Here is a 19,930-nt window from a genome sequence, read left to right as displayed (position 1 = left end):
ATGACTAGAAGGAAAACCTCACCTCAAAAGAAAGAATCAGAAACAGTCCTCTCTCCCACAGAGTTACAAAATCTGGATTACAATTCAATGTCAGAAAGCCAATTCAGAAGCACTATTATAAAGCTACTGGTGGCTCTAGAGAAAAGCATAAAGGACTCAAGAGACTTCATGACTGCAGAATTTAGATCCAATCAGGCAGAAATTAAAAATCAATTGAATGAGATGCAATCCAAACTAGAAGTCCTAACGACGAGGGTTAACGAGGTGGAAGAACGAGTGAGTGACATAGAAGACAAGTTGATGACAAAGAGGGAAACTGAGAAAAAAAGAGACAGACAATTAAAAGACCATGAAGACAGATTAAGGGAAATAAACGACAGCTTGAGGAAGAAAAACCTACGTTTAATTGGGGTTCCCAAGGGTGCCGAAAGGGACAGAGGTCCAGAATATGTATTTGAACAAATCCTAGCTGAAAACTTTCCTAATCTGGGAAGGGAAACAGGCATTCAGATCCAGGAAATAGAGAGATCCCCCCCTAAAATCAATAAAAACCGTTCAACACCTCGACATTTAATAGTGAAGCTTGCAAATTCCAAAGATAAAGAGAAGATCCTTAAAGCAGCAAGAGACAAGAAATCCCTGACTTTTATGGGGAAGAGTATTAGGGTAACAGCAGACCTCTCCACAGAGACCTGGCAGGCCAGAAAGGGCTGGCAGGATATATTCAGGGTCCTAAATGAGAAGAACATGCAACCAAGAATACTGTATCCAGCAAGGATCTCATTCAAAATGGAAGGAGAGATAAAGAGCTTCCAAGTCAGGCAGAAACTGAAAGAATATGTGACCTCCAAACCAGCTCTGCAAGAAATTTTAAGGGGGACTCTTAAAATTCCCCTTTAAGAAGAAGGTCAGTGGAACAATCCATAAAAACAAGGACTGAATAGATATCATGATGACACTAAACTCCTATCTGTCAATAGTAACTCTGAACGTGAACGGGCTTAATGACCCCATCAAAAGGCGCAGGGTTTCAGACTGGATAAAAAAGCAGGACCCATCTATTTGCTGTCTACAAGAGACTCATTTTAGACAGAAGGACACCTACAACCTGAAAATAAAAGGTTGGAGAACCATTTACCCTTCAAATGGTCCTCAAAAGAAAGCAGGGGTAGCCATCCTTATATCAGATAAACTAAAATTTACCCCAAAGACTGTAGAGAGAGATGAAGAGGGACACTATATCATACTTAAAGGATCTATCCAACAAGAGGACTTAACAATCCTCAATATATATGCCCCGAATGTGGGAGCTGCCAAATATTTAAACCAATTAATAACCAAAGTGAAGAAATACTTAGATAATAATACACTTATACTTGGTGACTTCAATCTAGCTCTTTCTACCCTCAATAGGTCTTCTAAGCACAACATCTCCAAAGAAACGAGAGCTTTAAATGATACACTGGACCAGATGGATTTCACAGATATCTACAGAACTTTACATCCAAACTCAACTGAATACACATTTTTCTCAAGTGCACATGGGACTTTCTCCAGAATAGACCACATACTGGGTCACAAATCGGGTCTGAACCGATACCAAAAGATTGGGATCGTTCCCTCATATTCTCAGACCATAATGCCTTGAAATTAGAACTAAATCACAACGAGAAGTTTGGAAGGACCTCAAACACGTGGAGGTTAAGGACCATCCTGCTAAAAGATGAAAGGGTCAATCAGGAAATTAAGGAAGAATTAAAAGATTCATGGAAACTAATGAGGTCCTTAAATAATGAACGAGGTTGAAGATCTGTAAGTTTCATAATTCTGAGAAATGTGATATGTTGTATCTTTCCATGGAAAAGGTTCCAGGACTAGATGGTTTTGCAGTGAAAGTAAATACCTTACTAACTATGACCAAGTCTAACAAACTGAATCTTACAAAAACTTCAAAACAATAGAAGGAAAATTTCCGTGTTATTTATGAGGCTCGTGTAATATTAATGCCAAACTCTAACAAGGATATTATAAAAATTTTTTACAATTACACTATCTCAATCAGTATATAAGCAAATTCCACAAACAAAATCTGATTAAACCATTATAAAACTTATGGTATGCCCAACACCAAGTGTCTTATTCCAGGAATGCATAAACTGTAGAGAGAAACCAAAGGACTTAAGTAACATGGTGGATTCCAGATCCCCAAACTGGAACACTCAATATTGCAAAGATGGCAGTTCTCCCCAGTGAAGTGAGTCACTGTGATTTTTATTGTGGAATCTGAAGAGGTGATCCTAAAACCATGTTGAATTGCAACACTAGTGTTTCCAAGACAGTTTTGAGAAATTATCAAGGGGGATTTGCACTATCAGCAAACAGCGAGGGGGATTTGCACTATCAGAACTCACTGAGGTGTGATGAAACAATGATAGACAGAGGAAGGCCATCTGAGTACGGAACACAACAGAAAGCCTGGAAGTCAACTCAGTGCTTGTTAGACACCCCATTTACCAAACAGGTGGGAAGTCTATGGAAAAGTAAAAAATCTGGGTCAATTAAGAGTATAGGCTAACCACTGAGATTTGGCTCTTACCTCATACTAGACACACAAAAGAGTCCAGGTCAATGCAGAGTTAGATTTGAAAGCAAAATAGTGATGAGAATAGAGAAGACCCTCCAGGTCCTCAAGCAGGAAAGTGCCTCCCAAATGTCCCGTGCAGGAGCAAAAAGGAGTAAAGCACGAAGGAAATACCTGAGGATGGAGCTACATGAAAATCGAGAGAGTCTGCGAGAGTGTGTCAGCAGAGCACAGCTTGGGAAGGCACACTGAAACATGATGGGAAACCGACTTGTCCGCATGATATATAAGTTCCTTGACCCACAAGAATAAGACAAGCCTGTAGAAATGCGAGAGACAGGTAGAGAAGGTGCAGAGGAGAGAGCGGAGAAAGCTGGACACATTTGAAAATGTGTCCTGTCTCCCCACGGGCTCTCCCCGTCACCTCTCTGATGAGACTGTTTCCTGTATGTGCCATAGGCAACCTGGTCACACCCCGTCTCACTGCCTGTGTCCATCATATTGCACATGTTTGTTGTCATGTCTGCCTTCCTGCAGAGCCAAGAGCTCCCAGGGCTGGCCCTGATCTACACTATTTTCTGCATCCCCCACCCTGGGACCATGTCCCTTAGAAGTGTGTGCTCCTCTGGGCTACTGAGAGCCTGAGGAATACATTTCAGGTCATGAGGGAGCCTGGTGCTGTGATCCTCTGATTAAAATGAAAACCTGTTCCTTCAGATGGAATGACCCTGATCCCAAATAGTGCTGGCCAGGGCAGGGTGGGTCACCCTTTCAGCTGCTGAGGCAAGCCCTGAGTGCTTCCTGTCTACCATAACTCTGATGCCCCCTTACACACTCGGTGTCTTTCATACCCTGGACTCCAGGGATGGCGCTTGACCTTTACCTCCTCCAGGTGAGGGTCATGACTGTTGAAGGTCACACAGCCCATGTTATGCAGATGATGATGAGGTCGGCTTGAGAACTGTCACCCCTCCTCTTTTGGGTTTCCCATGCAATGAAGAGAGTGTTGGGAGGGAGCAGGCGAGGGTCTTGGGGTCACAGGGGCTGTGTGGATGGGTGCTCCATGTTCAAGCTTCAGGAGCTCCTGGTTTCTGGTAGAAGCAGAGGAGGAAATGGCCTCAGCTCACTTCAGCTGCCACATCTTGTTGCTTCATCCAGGCAGTAGTAGTGCAAGGACGTGCACCTTGGGGTCACTGTGCTGGGAAGGTCTCTCCTCCGAACTGCTGGGACTTGGAGCCTTGAATGGCCAATTAGGTGAGCTTGTTTGTCTTCTGGCCTCTGGAGTGTACTGGGACTCCCAGTCTCTGGGTACCACTGTCATCAAGCTCTGTCTGAACCCGTCTGCCCCTACACAGCTAGGCTCCAAAGCAGACAAGCTCTCTGCCCGTGTGAAGAAAGAGAACATAGCATCACTGGCCCACCTTAATGCCCGTCATCCGGTTACCCCATTCCCTTACCCTCCACTGCAGCAACCATTAATTTCTTTCCTATATGGAAGACTCATTTTTTACAATTTTATCGAAGAGAGCACTTGACCTAGGAACTACCATTTAATACATTTTTTCAGAACACAGTAATCATGTTGGTTGTAGATACAGGGTACAGCACATCTCTTAAGCTTATTCTTTTATGACAGCAGTTTATGTCTGTTACTATAACTAATCATCACCCCACCTGTGGCAATCTCCATACCCTCCATCAAGGTTGCAGGACACATTGACTCCCTTCAGCACATCCTTCACATGGTCGTGTGCTTCTGGCCCAGCCTCCGCAGGGCCTCCTTCACATCCTTGTTTCGTAGACTGTAGATGAGGGGATTGAGCATTGGGTGACACGCAGCTAGAAGACAGAGACCACCTTGCCCTGCTCCATGGACTCAATTGCTCCTGGCTGGGCATACATGACAAAGAGAGTCCCAAAGAGAGTCACTGCAGTCAGTGGGAGCCACATGGAGAAGATCTTGCGTCTCCCAGTTCCTGAGCCATCCCCAGGATGGTCACTGTGATGTAGCCTAGGAGATGAGGATCACAATCGTCACAGCCACTATGATGAGCCCACAGATGCCAAACAAAGAGAAGTTCATTGATGGCCGGTTGCACAGGCGATCTGGAGCAGAGGGGGACATCACAGAAGAAGTGGTTGATGCGTTGGAGCTGCAGAATGGGAGGGTGGAATGTGAAGCTGGTCTGCACAACAGAGTTGAAGCAGCCTCCACAGTAGGCACCCAGCAGCAGGCAGGTGCAGGCAGACTGGCACATGGATGGGGTAACGCAAGGGGTTACAGATGGCCATGAAGCGTCATAGGCCATGACACCCAGGAGGAAGCCTTCAGTTGTGGCCAGCAAGGAGAAAAAGAAAAACTGGGTGGCACATCCTGCAAAGGTGATGACCTTGGACGAGGAGAAGAAGTTGGCCAGTGCATTTGGGGCAATGACAGATGAGTAGCACAAGTCCACAAAGGAGAGGTTCTTGAGGAAGAAGTACATTGGGGAGTGCAGGGCATCCAGGGTGATAACGATGATCATGAGGAGTACCAGCACAGTCACCATGTACAGGGCAGGAACACAGCAAAGAGCAGGGCCTGGGTCCTAAGGCCACCTGCAAACTCCCAGCACAAAATCTTGAAAGTAGACCTTGGAGAGGTTTCCATTATTGTGCAATGGCATGAGCCTCAGTCCTCCCGACGGGAATTACCCTCCTTGTTGGCAAAATAAGTGGGTCAAGCTAAACTCCTGCTGAAGACTATTTAGAACAGATAAACAACAACAAAAAATCAGTTGAAGATATAATGGAGTTAATGGTTTACAAAGAATTAATAAACAAAATTCAAGATAGACGCATAGGTCCAAGGATTTCAATACTGAAGATTTCTTTCCTTCCTCCTAAGCCAATTGTGAAGAGGAATCTGATAGCCAGGTGGTTCAGCAGTGAGATTTTCCCCCTTCCAGAGCTAATGTGATAATGATTGGTTACTACTGGAGCAGCCAGGATGCACCATGGGAGTGAGTTAAATCAGAGTAAGTATGCAGCTGAGCTTCTACACATTTCAATCACTGATAGTATATTAAGACACGATCTGAATGCTATGCTCTAAAACCCTGCAAAAATAAACAATATATCAAGTTGAAGACATGTTATCCTAGACTGCAGATGTTTTCTCTAAAAGTTTTGTAACTAAACCCAGACAGAATTAAAAAATTGAATTCCTGTAATAAAAATTAAAATTACCGACCATAGAGAAACCCCAAGAGGTTTCCGATTTTGTGTAACACATATGTAAATTTTATATAAAGTTATTATTTTAAAGAAATGAAAGATGAGCGATGCCTGGGTGGCTCAGTGGTTAGGGCCTGCCTTTGCCCCAGGGCGTGATCCTGGAGTCCCGGGATCGAGTCCCACTTGGGTTTCCTGCATGGAACCTGCTTCTCCCTATGCCTGTGTCTCTGCCTCTCTCTCTCTCTCTCTGTGTGTGTGTGTTTCTGTCTCTGTATCTCTCATGAATATTTTTAAAAAGAATGAAAGTTGAGAGTTACAATCTTATTTGAAATTTGCAAGCAATAAAGAATAATATGTAACAGTTAGAAGTACAATGGCTAAAATTAGGAACTCAATGAATGAATTTTAAAGATTAGCTAAGAAGAAAATTAGTGAACCAGAATACGATCAGTGGAAAAATACTCAGAGTGAAGTATTGAGAGACAAAAGGACAGAAAAAAATCAGAAATGAGTGTTAGAGATACAACATAGAGATATACATATTATGAATTCCAGAAAAAGATTAAAGAGATTAAATGCTGAATCAGTGCTTGAAGAGTTAATGGCCGGTGTTATCTCAAAACAATGAAAGATAATATTCTGGATTCATAACCTACAAAATCAAAGCAGCATTTATACAATGAACGCCACACTTGGACATATCATAGTAAAAATATTTAGAGTCAAAATAAAGAGAAAAGTATAAAAGCATTCTGAGAAAGAAAACAATCACTTCAGGGGCACCTAAGTGGAACAGTCGGTTAGGACTCTGATTCCTGGCTTCTGCTCAGGGTGATCTCAGAGTTGTGAGATTGGTCATGGCAGGCTCACATTCAGCACGAACTTGTTGAGAACTCGCTCCCTTTCCGTGCCCCTCCTAAAATAAATAATAAAACCTTTCTTTACAAAAAAGACAAAAGAAGACATAGTCATTTCAATGTTTAAAGTTAGAAATAAGACTGACAATTGTCTTACCAGATTAAAAATAATGGAAGCCAAGGAAATATATTTTCCTTTCTTCAAAGAAAATAATTATCAACTATTATTCTGCATCTAGCCAAACATATCCTTCAGAACTCAAAGTGAATGTAGCTGTAACAATTAAGGAGTCAATCCATTTACAATTGTATCCAAAAGCATAAGATACCTAGGAATAAACCAACCAAAGAAGTAAAGGATCCATACCCTAAAACTACAGAACACTTGTAGAAAGAAATTGAGGAAGTCCAAGAGTGAAAATATACCATCCTCACAGATTGGAAGAATTATATTTGAAAATGTCTCTGCTACCCAGGGCAATTTACACATTCAATGCAATCCCGTATCAAAATCCCATGGACTTGGGGGCAGCACCGGTGGCTCAGTGGTTTAGCACCGCCTTCAGCCTAGGGGGAGATCCTGGAGACAGGGGATTGAGTCCCACGTTGGGCTCCCTGCATGGAGCCTGCTTTTCCTCTCTCTCTCTCTCTCTTCTCTTATGAATAAATAAATAAAATCTTTTAAAAATATCCCATGGACTTTCATTAGGGAGTTGGAACAAATAATCTTAGATTGTGGGAGTCAGAAAAGACCCCAATAGCCAGGGGATATTGAAAAAGAAAACCAGAGCCGGTGGCATCACAATGCCAAGTTTCAAGTTGTACTACAAAGCTGTGATCATCAAGACAGTGTGGTGCTGGCACAAAAAGAGACACATACATCAATGGAACAGAATAGAGAACCCAGAAATGGCCCTCAACTCTATGGTCGATAATATTCAACAAAGCAGGAAAGACTATCCAGTGGAAAAGGACAGTCTCCTTCAATAAATGGTGCTGGGAAAATTGGACAGCCATGTGTAGCAGAACGAAAGAGATCATTGTCTGACACCAGACAAAGATAAACTCAAAATGGATGAAAGATCTAAACGTGAGACAAGAATCCATCAAAACCTAGGGGAGAACACAGGCAACACCCTTTTTGAAGTTGGCCACAGTAACTTCTTGCAAGATCTATCTATGAAGGCAAGAGAAACAAAAGCAAAAATGAACTATTGGGACTTCATCAAGATAAAGCTTCTGCACACCAAAGAAACAGTCAACAAAACTCAAAGACAACCTACAGAATGGGAGAAGATATTTGCAAATTACCTATCAGATCAAGGGCTAGTTTCCAAGACCTATAAAGAACTTATTAAACTCAACAGCAAAGAAACGAACACTAATCATGAAATGGGCAAAAGACATGAAGAGAAATCTCACAGAGGAAGACATAGACATCCAAAAGCACATGAGGAAATGCTCCGCATCACTGGCCATCAGGGAAATACAAATCAAAACCACCAGAATCACCTCACACCAGTGAGAATGGTGAAAATGAACAAGATGGGAAACAACAGATGTTGGAGAGGATGTGGAGAAAGAGGAACCCTCTTGCACTGTGATGGGAATGTGACCTGGTGCAGCCACTCTGGAACTGTGTGGAGTTCTCAAAGAGTGAAAAATAGACCTGCCCTACGACCCAGCAATTGCACTGCTGGGGATTTACCCCAAAGATACAGATGCAGTGAAATGCCGGGACACCTGCACCCTGATGATTCACGCAGCAATGTCCACAGTAGCCAAACTGTGGAAGGAGCCTCTGGTGTCCATCGAAAGATGAATGGATAAAGAAGCTGTTGGTCTCTGTATACAATGGGAATTCCTCAGCCACTAGAAATGACAAACCCACCATTTGCTTCGACGGGATGGAACTGGAGGGTATTATGCTGAGTGAAGTCAGTCATGTCGGAGAAGGACAATCATCATATGGTCTCACTCATATGGGGAATATAAAAATTGTGAATGGGATTAAAGGAAAGGAGGGGAACTGAATGGGAAATATCCAAGAAGGTGACAGAACATGGAGGCTCCTGGTTCTGGGAAACCAACGGGTGGTGGAAAGGGAGGTGAGTGGGGGGAAGGGGGATTGGGTGACGGGCACTGAGGGGGCATCTGACGGGATGAGCACTGGGTGTTATGCTATATGTTGGCAAAGAACTCCAATAAAAATATAAAAAAAGGAGGAGGTGAAGATGGCAGAAGAGTAGGGTCCCCAAATCACCTGTCCCCACCAAATTACCTAGAACTTTCAAATCATCCTGAAAATCTACGAATTCAGCCTGAGATTTAAAGACAGAACAGCTGAAATGCTACAGTGAGAAGAGTCTCCGCCTTCTATCAAGTCCCGCTCTATCAGTCTTCTTCAGGGGAAAAGAAATAAACAAAAGGCTCCAGGGAGGGGCCCGAGAGGGCTGAGGCCGGTCGAGGTCCCCAGGACAGAGAGCCCGTCCCGGAGAAGCAGGAGCTGCACCAACCTTCTGCGGAAAGGGGCTCGCAGGGAGATGGAGCAGGACCCAGGAGGGCGGGATGCCCCCCGCTCCCGGGACACTAACAGACACCTGCGCCCAGGGGAGTGCGCCGAGTCTCCCTAATGAGAGCACGGTGTAAGGATGTTAATCCTGTTCCAAAACAAACTATAAAGGAAAAATGAGTCAATCAGGACAATTAAAACACTAAATGGCAATTTCATAATATTAAGAAGACATTATTAATTGTTTTATAGATAATAGTGACATTGGAGTTATCTTTCTTTAAAGTCCTCACTCTAATCCCTCAGTTTAGAGGGATTAGATATGATTGGCTCTAGGTTGATAATATTGAAGTTGGTGGGTGCTATAGGTAATCCATTACTACTCTAGTTTCATGTCTGTGTGTTGAGAACAGCCATAATAAAGAGAGGCCTTTATCTAAAAATAAATAAAATAAAACTAAGTAGAAGAGAATTGGTCTCACACAGGAAGAAAAGCAGACGTGACCTTTAGGTGCAGGAAACTGACCTTGGGGACGAGGGGAGCTCAGTGATGGCAGAAAGAATGAAGGTTATGAAAATGGCCCCAAATGGATATACCTAAATAAATACAGATTTTATGAAATGTACATCAGGTTGAAAATGGAGAAAGTAAAAAATACAGGTAATTGAGAGTAAATACCTAGAGTAAAAACAGTTTCCTCATTGTTCAGAAACATCAATAAAAATACTAATGTCAGTTATGTTAGGTCAAGAATGCAATTTGTTAATTTGTTTGCCACCCCTAACAAAAGAAAAAGAATACTAAACAAATGTAAAACTTCCAAGCTAATATAAAGAAAAGGTGGAATAATACTTTTTCAATGAATGCAAAAAAATGGAAGAAGAGAGAGAGAAAAAATAAATATTGCTAATGAACTCAGTATGCATACAGCCTAAATGGGGGTATTATGTGAAGGACTAAAGTGTCTTGTACAACATGATTGGAATGAAGTTTCCAATGAAAAGATGTTCCAGGTAGGCAGGTTGAAGAAACAAAACTTAACCATACACTATATAAGAGATAGAAAAGCAACAAAATTGTTTGAAAACAAAGTGATGGAAACAAACCACAGCAAACTAACATTCCACCAAACACCACACGACACCACAGTTGCTATACTAATCCAAAGCCCAATTCAGGATAAAAACACCAGCTGAGAAGAAGACACTCACAGTGACGAGAAACATTTGGTTCCCCCGAGACGGGCAACCGTGTTAAATGTGTGAGCACCTGCTAGAAGAGCCTCAGGGTGTACAAAGCAAAACTGGGCACTTACGGGAGAAAAAGTACAAATCCACAACTAGTGAGAGATTTTAACCCCCTCCCTTGGAACTGATAGAACAATCTCACAAGGTGCCAACCTGGATATGGAACGTTTAGGCAGTAACATATGACCATAACCTAAAGGAGCACGGCACAAAATGGCAAGATGTATATTCTTTGTTTTCTTTTTCCTAAAGTTTTTGTTTAAAGTCCAGTAGAGTTAAGAGAGTATAATATTAGTTTCAGGTGTACAGTATAGTGATTCAGCCCTTCTATACAGCACCTGGTGCTTATCACGACAGGTGTGCTCCTTCATCCCCATCGCCTCGAGCCCCCCATCCCAGGCCCACCGCCCCTCTCTTACCCTCAGTGTGTTCTCTGTAGTTCAGAGTCTGTTTTCTGGTTTGCTTCTTTCCTTTCTTCCCCTATGTTCATTTGTTTTGTTTCTGAAATTCCACATATGAGTGAGATCATATGATAATTGTCTTTCTCTGACTTTATGTAGCATAATACCCTCTATATCCACCCATGTTATTGTAAATGGCAAGACTTCATGGGTTTTTATGGCTGAGTAATACTGCATTGCATGTATATATCACCTCTTTATCAATCAGTCAGAGGAATGTACATTATTTTCAAGAGTATAAATAACACATTACATACATTGGCTATATTCTGGACTCATTGCAGCTTTCACAAATTTCAAAGGACTGAAGGTGTAAAAAATATATTTGTGTGCAATTTATATGAAACCAGGCCAAAAGTAAATCACAAATAGATCATTTAAAAATCCAAAAAAATAAAAATAAAATCCTTGTGTATTTTTATTTTTAAAAGTACTTCTAAGTAAGCCATGGGTGTAAACAAAGAATTTTGAAATATAGAATTGCATAAGATGAGTAACAAAAGTAGCAGCTTGGATGCATTACCGTCTGTGTTTAAAGGCAAATTTATAGGCTTAAGTCCATATGTAAGAAAAGTAGAAAAACAGGAAATAGTATTCGTCTGAAAATATTATAAAAAATTAGTGCATGAATCCCAAAAAATGGAAAGGAAGAAAGTAAAGAAGAAAATTTATTAAATACAAAACAGACATACACCAGAGAGATGTTATAACAAAAGGTGATAATTTAGGATGACTGATCAAATAACCAGACTTTTGAGGGATGAAGGAGAAAAGGCAGAAATTACTGAGGTCGGGAATGAAAGGAGGTTATCACTGAGATCCTTGAATCGGAGTGGATCGTGACAGAGTGTTTTCATAAACTTGAAAAGTTGTGGAATTTGCAAACCACGAGAAAGATTTCCCCCAACCCAAATGTCTCAATAATGAACGAGGTTGAAGATCTGTAAGTTTCATAATTCTTGAGAAGTGTGATATGTATTGTAAAATCTTTCCATGGAAAAGGTTCCAGGACTAGATGGCTTTGTAGTGGAAAGTAAATACCTTTACTAACTATGACCAAGTCTACCAAAACTGAATCTTACAAAAAGCTTCAAAACAATAGAAGGAAAATTTCCATGTTATTTTATGAGGCTCGTGTAATATTAATGCCAAACTCTAACAAGGATATTATAAGAAATTTTTTACAATTACACTATCTCAATCACAAGTATATAAGCAAATTTACCAAACAAAATCTGATTAAGTACCATATAAAACTTATGGTATGCCCAACACCAAGTGTCTGTATTCCAGGAATGCATAAACTGTAGAGAGAAACCAAAGTAGACTTAAGTAACATGGTGGGATTCCAGATCCCCAAACTGGAACACTCAATATTGCAAAGATGCCAGTTCTCCCCAGTGAAGTGAGTCACTGCGATTTTTTATTGTGGAATCTGAAGAGGTGATCCTAAAACCATGTTGAATTGCAACACTAGTGTTTCCAAGACAGTTTTGAGAAATTATCAAGGGGGGGATTTGCACTATCAGCAAACAGCGAGGGGGATTTGCACTATCAGCAACTCACAGTAGGTGTGATGAAACAATGATAGCGACAGAGGATAGGCCATCTGAGTACGGAACACAACAGAGAGCCTGGAAGTCAACTCAGTGCTTGTTAGACACCCCATTTACCAAACAGGTGGGTAGTCTATGGAAAAGTAAAAAATCTGGGTCAATTAAGAGTCATAGGCTAACCACTGAGATTTGGCTCTTACCTCATACTAGACACACAAAAGAGTCCAGGCTGAATGCAGAGTTAGATTTGAAAGCAAAATAGTGATGAGAATAGAGAAGACCCTCCAGGTCCTCAAGCAGGAAAGTGCCTCCCAAATGTCCCGTGCAGGGAGCAAAAAGGAGTAAAGCACGAAGGAAATACCTTGAGGATGGAGCTACATGAAAATCGAGAGAGTCTGCAGAGTGTGTAAAGGCAGAGCACAGCTTGGGAAGGCACACTGCAATACAGGAAGGGAAACGGACTTGTCTGCACAATATATACATAATCCTTGACCCGCAAGAATAAGACAAGCCTGTAGAAATACAGGCGAGAGACAGGTAGAAGCGATGTGCAGAGGAGAGGAGCCAAACGTGCTGGACACATTTGAAATGTGTCCTGTCTCCCCACGGGCTCTCCGTCACCTCTCTGATGAGACTGTTTCCTGTATGTGCCATAGGCAACCTGGTCACACCCCCTCTCACTGCCTGTGTCCCATCATATTGCACATGTTTGTTGTCATGTCTGCCTTCCTGCAGAGCCATGAGCTCCCAGGGCTGGCCTTGATCTACACTATTTCTGCATCCCCCACCCTGGGACCATGTCCCTTAGAAGTGTGTGCCCAGTTTTCTGGTGGGCTACTGATTTGAGCCTGAGAAATACATTTCAGGTCATGAGGGAGCCTGGTGCTGTGATCCTCTGATTAAAATGAAAACCTGTTCCTTCAGATGGAATGACCCTGATCCCAAATAGTGCTGGCCAGGGCAGGAGTGGGTCACCCTTTCAGCTGCTGAGGCAAGCCCTGAGTGCTTCCTGTCTACCATAACTCTGATGCCCCCCCTTACACACTCGGTGTCTTTCATACCCTGGACTCCTGAGGGATGGCCGCCTTGACCTTTACCTCCTCCAGGTGAGGGTCATGACTGTTGAAGGTCACACAGCCCATGTCTATGCAGATGATGATGAGGTCGGCTTGTAGAACTGTCACCCCTCCTTCTTAGTTTTGGGTTCCCATGCAATGAAGAGAGTGTTGGGAGGGAGCAGGCGAGGGTCTTGGGGTCACAGGGGCTGTGTGGATGGGTGCTCCATGTTCAAGCTTCAGGAGCTCCTGGTTTCTGGTAGAAGCAGAGGAGGAAATGGCCTCAGCTCACTTCAGCTGCCACATCTTGTTGCTTCATCCAGGCAGTAGTAGTGCAAGGACGTGCACCTTGGGGTCACTGTGCTGGGAAGGTCTCTCCTCCTGAACTGCTGGGACTTGGAGCCTTGAATGGCCAATTAGGTGAGCTTGTTTGTCTTCTGGCCTCTGGAGTGTACTGGGACTCCCAGTTCCCCTGGGTACCACTGTCATCAAGCTCTGTCTGAACCCGTCTGCCCCTACACAGCTAGGCTCCAAAGCAGACAAGTCTCTCTGGGCCTCAGGTGTGAGCAGAAGAGAATCATAGACATCATGTGCCCACCTTAATGCCCGTCATCCGGTTACCCCATTCCCTATACCCTCCACTGCAGCAACCATTAATTTCTTTCCTATATGGAAGACTCATTTTTAACAATTTTATTCAGAAGAGAACACTTGACCTAGGAACTACCATTTAATACATTTTTTCAGAACACAGTAATCATGTTGGTTGTAGATACAGGGTACAGCACATCTCTAAAGCTTATTCTTTTATGACAGCAGTTTATGTCTGTTACATAATAACTTCATCACCCCACCTGTGGCAATCTCCATACCCTCCATCAAGGTTGCAGGACACATTGACTCCCTTCAGCACATCCTTCACATGGTCGTGTGCTTCTGGCCCAGCCTCCGCAGGGCCTCCTTCACATCCTTGTTTCGTAGACTGTAGATGAGGGGATTGAGCATTGGGATGACCAGCGTGTAGAAGACAGAGACCACCTTGCCCTGCTCCATGGACTCAATTGCTCCTGGCTGGGCATACATGACAAAGAGAGTCCCAAAAAAGAGAGTCACTGCAGTCATGTGGGAGCCACAGATGGAGAAGATCTTGCGTCTCCCAGTTCCTGACCGCATCCTCAGGATGGTCACTGTAATGTAGCCATAGGAGATGAGGATCACAATCGTCACAGCCACTATGATGAGCCCACAGATGCCAAACAAGAGAAGTTCATTGATGGCCGTGTTGCCACAGGCGATCTGGAGCAGAGGGGGCACATCACAGAAGAAATGGTTGATGCGGTTGGAGCTGCAGAATGGGAGGTGGAATGTGAAGCTGGTCTGCACAACAGAGTTGAAGCAGCCTCCACAGTAGGCACCCAGCAGCAGGCGAGTGCAGGCAGACTGGCACATGGTGATGGGGTAACGCAAGGGGTTACAGATGGCCATGAAGCGGTCATAGGCCATGACACCCAGGAGGAAGCCTTCAGTTGTGGCCAGCAAGGAGAAAAAGAAAAACTGGGTGGCACATCCTGCAAAGGTGATGACCTTGGACGAGGAGAAGAAGTTGGCCAGTGCATTTGGGGCAATGACAGATGAGTAGCACAAGTCCACAAAGGAGAGGTTCTTGAGAAAGAAGTACATTGGGGAGTGCAGGCGGGCATCCAGGGTGATAACGATGATCATGAGGAGGTTACCCAGCACAGTCACCATGTACAGGGCGAGGAACACAGCAAAGAGCAGGGCCTGGGTCCTAAGGCCACCTGCAAATCCCTCCAGCACAAAATCTTGAAAGTAGACCTTGGAGAGGTTTCCATTATTGTGCAATGGCATGAGCCTCAGTCCTCCCGACGGGAATTACCCCTCCTTGTTGGCAAAATAAGTGGGTCAAGCTAAACTCCTGCTGAAGACTATTTAGAACAGATAAACAACAACAAAAAATCTAGTTGAAGATATAATGGAGTTAATGGTTTAGCAAAGAATTAATAAACAAAATTCAAGATAGACGCATAGGTCCAAGGATTTCAATACTGAAGATTTCTTCTTCCCTTCATTCCTAAGCCAATTGTGAAGAGGAATCTGATAGCCAGGTGGTTCAGCAGTGAGATTTTCCCTGTCTTCCAGAGCTAATGTGATAATGATTGGTTACTACTGGAGCAGCCAGGATGCACCATGGGAGTGAGTTAAATCAGGAGTAAGTATGCAGCTGAGCTTCTGACCATTTCAATCACTGATAGTATATTAAGACACGATCTGAATGCTATGCTCTAAAACCCTGCAAAAATAAACATATATCAAGTTGAAGACATGTTATCCTAGACTGCAGATGTTTTCTCTAAAAGTTTTTGTAACTACTGCCAGACAGAATTAAAAAATTGAATTCCTGTAATAAAAATTAAAATTACCCGACCATAGAGAAACCCCAAGAGGTTTCCGATTTTGGTGTAACACATATGTAAATTTTATATAAAGTTATTATTTTAAAGAATGAAAGATGAGCGATGCCTGGGTGGCTCAGTGGTTAGGGCCTGCCTTTGCCCCAGGGCGTGATCCTGGAGTCCCGGGATCGAGTCCCACGTTGGGTTTCCTGCATGGAACCTGCTTCTCCCTATGCCTGTGTCTCTGCCTCTCTCTCTCTCTCTCTCTGTGTGTGTGTTTCTGTCTCTGTATCTCTCATGAATAATTTTTTTAAAAAAAGAATGAAAGTTGAGAGTTACAATCTTATTTGAAATTTGCAAGCAATAAAGAATAATATGTAACAGTTTAGAAGTACAATGGCTAAAATTAGGAACTCAATGAATGAATTTTAAAGATTAGCTAAGAAGAAAATTAGTGAACTAGAATACGGATCAGTGGAAAATACTCAGAGTGAAGTATTGAGAGACAAAAGGACAGAAAAAATCAGAAATGAGTGTTAGAGATCAACAACATAGAGATATACATATTATGAATTCCGTAAAAAGATTAAAGAGATTAATATGCTGAATCAGTGCTTGAAGAGTTAATGGCCAGGTGTTATCTCAAAACAATGAAAGATATTATTCTACAGATTCATTAACCTACAAAATCACCCCAGTGACAGTGGGTCCTTGACGGAGGGACCTGGGGGCTGATGCACAACACGCTCCTCCCCGGTGGCTCGTCCGCGTCCCCCTGGGAGCTTGTAAAAGCCTGAAGCCCAGGGTGCACCCCCCACCAGCTCGGTCAAGGGTGGGCCCCAGGCCCTGCACGCTGCTTCTCGGAGTGGCCCAGACGTCCCCGTGAGCCACGAGGTGGAGAAGCCCCAAAGCGGGGTCCTCTGTGCAGCGACTGTGAGTCCCCGGCCCCGATGCCCCCTCCCCGGCGGCTCAGGAGAGCTCTAGGAGCCCTCTGTCGCACGGGAAATGAAAGAGCCTCTGGGGAGCTAGTGGCCACAATGCACCACACCGGGCTCGTTTCCTTGCACTTCTGGAAGCAGGGACGCCCGAGACCAGGGTACCAGCGGGTTTCTCCAGGGCCTGTCTCCTTGGCTTGAGGAGGCTATCCCCGCCACCCGGGGCCCCCACATGGCCTCCCTCTATATGTATCTCCTTATAGGGACACCAGTCAGACTGGATTGGGTAACCTACAAAATCAAAGCAGCATTTATACAATGAACGCCACACTTGGACAGATCATAGTAAAAATATTTAGAGTCAAAATAAAGAGAAAAGTATAAAAGCATTCTGAGAAAGAAAACAATCACTTCAGGGGCACCTAAGTGGAACAGTCGGTTAGGACTCTGATTCCTGGCTTCTGCTCAGGTTGTGATCTCAGAGTTGTGAGATTGGTTACCATGGCAGGCTCACATTCAGCACAGAATCTGTTTGAGACCCTCGCTCCCTTTCCCAGTGCCCCTCCTCTAAAATAAATAATAAAACCTTTCTTTACAAAAAAGACAAAAAAGAAGACATAGTCATTTCAATGTTTAAAGTTAGAAATAAGACTGACAATTGTCTTACCAGATTAAAAATAATGGAAGCCAAGGAAATATATTTTCCTTTCTTCAAAGAAAATAATTATCAACTATTATTCTGCATCTAGCCAAACATATCCTTCAGAACTCAAAGTGAATGTAGCTGTAACAATTAAGGAGTCAATCCATTTACAATTGTATCCAAAAGCATAAGATACCTAGGAATAAACCAACCAAAGAAGTAAAGGATCCATACCCTAAAAATACAGAACACTTGTGAAAGAAATTGAGGAAGTCACAAAGAGATGGAAAAATATTCCATCCTCACAGATTGGAAGAATTAATATTGTGAAAATGTCTCTGCTACCCAGGGCAATTTACACATTCAATGCAATCCCTATCAAAATCCCATGGACTTGGGGGCAGCACCGGTGGCTCAGTGGTTTAGCACCGCCTTAGATCAGCTTAGGGCATGATCCTGGAGACAGGGGATTGAGTCCCACGTTGGGCTCCCTGCATGGAGCCTGCTTTTCCCTCTCTCTCTCTCTCTCTTTCTCTTATGAATAAATAAATAAAATCTTTTAAAAATATCCCATGGACTTTCATTAGGGAGTTGGAACAAATAATCTTAAGATTTGTGTGGAGTCAGAAAAGACCCCAAATAGCCAGGGGGATATTGAAAAAGAAAACCAGAGCCGGTGGCATCACAATGCCAAGTTTCAAGTTGTACTACAAAGCTGTGATCATCAAGACAGTGTGGTGCTGGCACAAAAAGAGACACATACATCAATGGAACAGAATAGAGAACCCAGAAATGGGCCCTCAACTCTATGGTCGACTAATATTCAACAAAGCAGGAAAGACTATCCAGTGGAAAAAGGACAGTCTCTTCAATAAATGGTGCTGGGAAAATTGGACAGCCATGTGTAGCAGAACGAAACGAGATCATTGTCTGACACCAGACAAAGATAAACTCAAAATGGATGAAAGATCTAAACGTGAGACAAGAATCCATCAAAATCCTAGGGGAGAACACAGGCAACACCCTTTTTGAAGTTGGCCACAGTAACTTCTTGCAAGATCTATCTATGAAGGCAAGAGAAACAAAAGCAAAAATGAACTATTGGGACTTCATCAAGATAAGAAGCTTCTGCACACCAAAGAAACAGTCAACAAAACACAAAGACAACCTACAGAATGGGAGAAGATATTTGCAAATTACCTATCAGATCAAGGGCTAGTTTCCAAGATCTATAAAGAACTTATTAAACTCAACACCAAAGAAACGAACAGTCCAATCATGAAATGGGCAAAAGACATGAAGAGAAATCTCACAGAGGAAGACATAGACATGGCCAACAAGCACATGAGGAAATGCTCCGCATCACTGGCCATCAGGGAAATACAAATCAAAACCACCAGAAGATCCCACCTCACACCAGTGAGAATGGTGAAAATGAACAAGATGGGAAACAACAGATGTTGGAGAGGATGTGGAGAAAGAGGAACCCTCTTGCACTGTGATGGGAATGTGACCTGGTGCAGCCACTCTGAAAACTGTGTGGAGGTTCCTCAAAGAGTGAAAAATAGACCTGCCCTACGACCCAGCAATTGCACTGCTGGGGATTTACCCCAAAGATACAGATGCAGTGAAATGCCGGGACACCTGCACCCTGATGATTCTAGCAGCAATGTCCACAGTAGCCAAACTGTGGAAGGAGCCTCGGTGTCCATCGAAAGATGAATGGATAAAGAAGCTGTGGTCTCTGTATACAATGGGATATTCCTCAGCCACTAGAAATGACAAATACCCACCATTTGCTTCGACGTGGATGGAACTGGAGGGTATTATGCTGAGTGAAGTCAGTCAGTCGGAGAAGGACAATCATCATATGGTCTCACTCATATGGGGAATATAAAAATTGTGAATGGGATTAAAGGGAAAGGAGGGGAACTGAATGGGAAATATCCAAGAAGGTGACAGAACATGGAGGCTCCTGGTTCTGGGAAACGAACAAAGGGTGGTGGAAAGGGAGGTGAGTGGGGGGAAGGGTGATTGGGTGACGGGCACTGAGGGGGGCATCTGACGGGATGAGCACTGGGTGTTATGCTATATGTTGGCAAATAGAACTCCAATAAAAAATATAAAAAAAAGGAGGAGGTGCAAGATGGCAGAAGAGTAGGGTCCCCAAATCACCTGTCCCCACCAAATTACCTAGATAACTTTCAAATCATCCTGAAAATCTACGAATTCAGCCTGAGATTTAAAGACAGAACAGCTGAAATGCTACAGTGAGAAGAGTTCGCGCTTCTATCAAGGTAGGAAGACAGGGGAAAAAGAAATAAACAAAAGGCCTCCAAGGGGGAGGGGCCCCGCGAGGAGCCGGGCTGAGGCCGGGTGGAGTGTCCCCAGGACAGGAGAGCCCCGTCCCGGAGAAGCAGGAGCTGCACCAACCTTTCTGGGCGGAAAGGGG

At 43.4% G+C, this 19,930-nt stretch overlaps 3 protein-coding genes, 1 long non-coding RNA gene and 1 pseudogene across 9 annotated transcripts in view; 1 reads left to right on the top strand and 4 right to left on the bottom strand.

Annotated features, from left to right (window-relative positions):
- The window catches only part of LOC112670013 (olfactory receptor 12-like), a 50,849-nt gene that overhangs the window by 18,078 nt on the left and 12,841 nt on the right, over positions 1 to 19,930 (bottom strand). The window contains exon 1 of one of the 4 annotated variants that reach the window (XM_049100852.1): positions 13,493 to 14,100. The exons of 1 other annotated variant lie outside the window; for it this stretch is intronic. The gene's annotated coding sequence lies outside the window, so the exon portion shown is untranslated. Of the gene's footprint in view, positions 1 to 10,833; positions 10,853 to 13,492; positions 14,101 to 19,930 lie in introns of those variants that run through there. 2 more of the 4 variants (XM_049100850.1, XM_049100854.1) reach the window with 2 other exon arrangements.
- LOC112670012 (olfactory receptor 12-like) overlaps positions 1 to 19,930 on the bottom strand; it is a 35,003-nt gene that overhangs the window by 6,027 nt on the left and 9,046 nt on the right. Inside the window, exon 1 of one of the 2 annotated variants that reach the window (XM_035716467.2) lies at positions 3,465 to 3,511. The exons of the other annotated variant lie outside the window; for it this stretch is intronic. The gene's annotated coding sequence lies outside the window, so the exon portion shown is untranslated. Of the gene's footprint in view, positions 1 to 3,464; positions 3,512 to 19,930 lie in introns of those variants that run through there. 2 annotated transcript variants of the gene reach the window in all.
- LOC125753592 (olfactory receptor 12-like) lies at positions 4,250 to 5,247 on the bottom strand (annotated as a pseudogene).
- Positions 14,286 to 19,930, bottom strand: part of LOC125752110 (olfactory receptor 12-like) — a 40,300-nt gene continuing 34,655 nt past the window's right edge. For both annotated transcript variants that reach the window (XM_049100849.1, XM_049100848.1), the window contains exon 2: positions 14,286 to 15,797. In XM_049100849.1, coding sequence (XP_048956806.1) covers positions 14,405 to 15,355 — 951 coding nt within the window. In that variant the 5' untranslated portion in view covers positions 15,356 to 15,797 and the 3' untranslated portion in view covers positions 14,286 to 14,404. The remainder of the gene's footprint in view (positions 15,798 to 19,930) is intronic.
- Positions 15,147 to 19,930, top strand: part of LOC125753594 (uncharacterized) — a 53,592-nt gene continuing 48,808 nt past the window's right edge. Inside the window, exon 1 of the long non-coding RNA XR_007405740.1 lies at positions 15,147 to 15,716. This is a non-coding gene — a long non-coding RNA (uncharacterized LOC125753594). The remainder of the gene's footprint in view (positions 15,717 to 19,930) is intronic.

Source organism: Canis lupus, chromosome 25 (assembly GCF_003254725.2).
Source record: "Canis lupus dingo isolate Sandy chromosome 25, ASM325472v2, whole genome shotgun sequence".
Taxonomy (NCBI): Eukaryota; Metazoa; Chordata; class Mammalia; order Carnivora; family Canidae; genus Canis; species Canis lupus.
The sequence above is the reverse complement of the archived record's forward strand: the minus strand, read 5'-3'. Positions and strand labels throughout refer to the sequence as shown.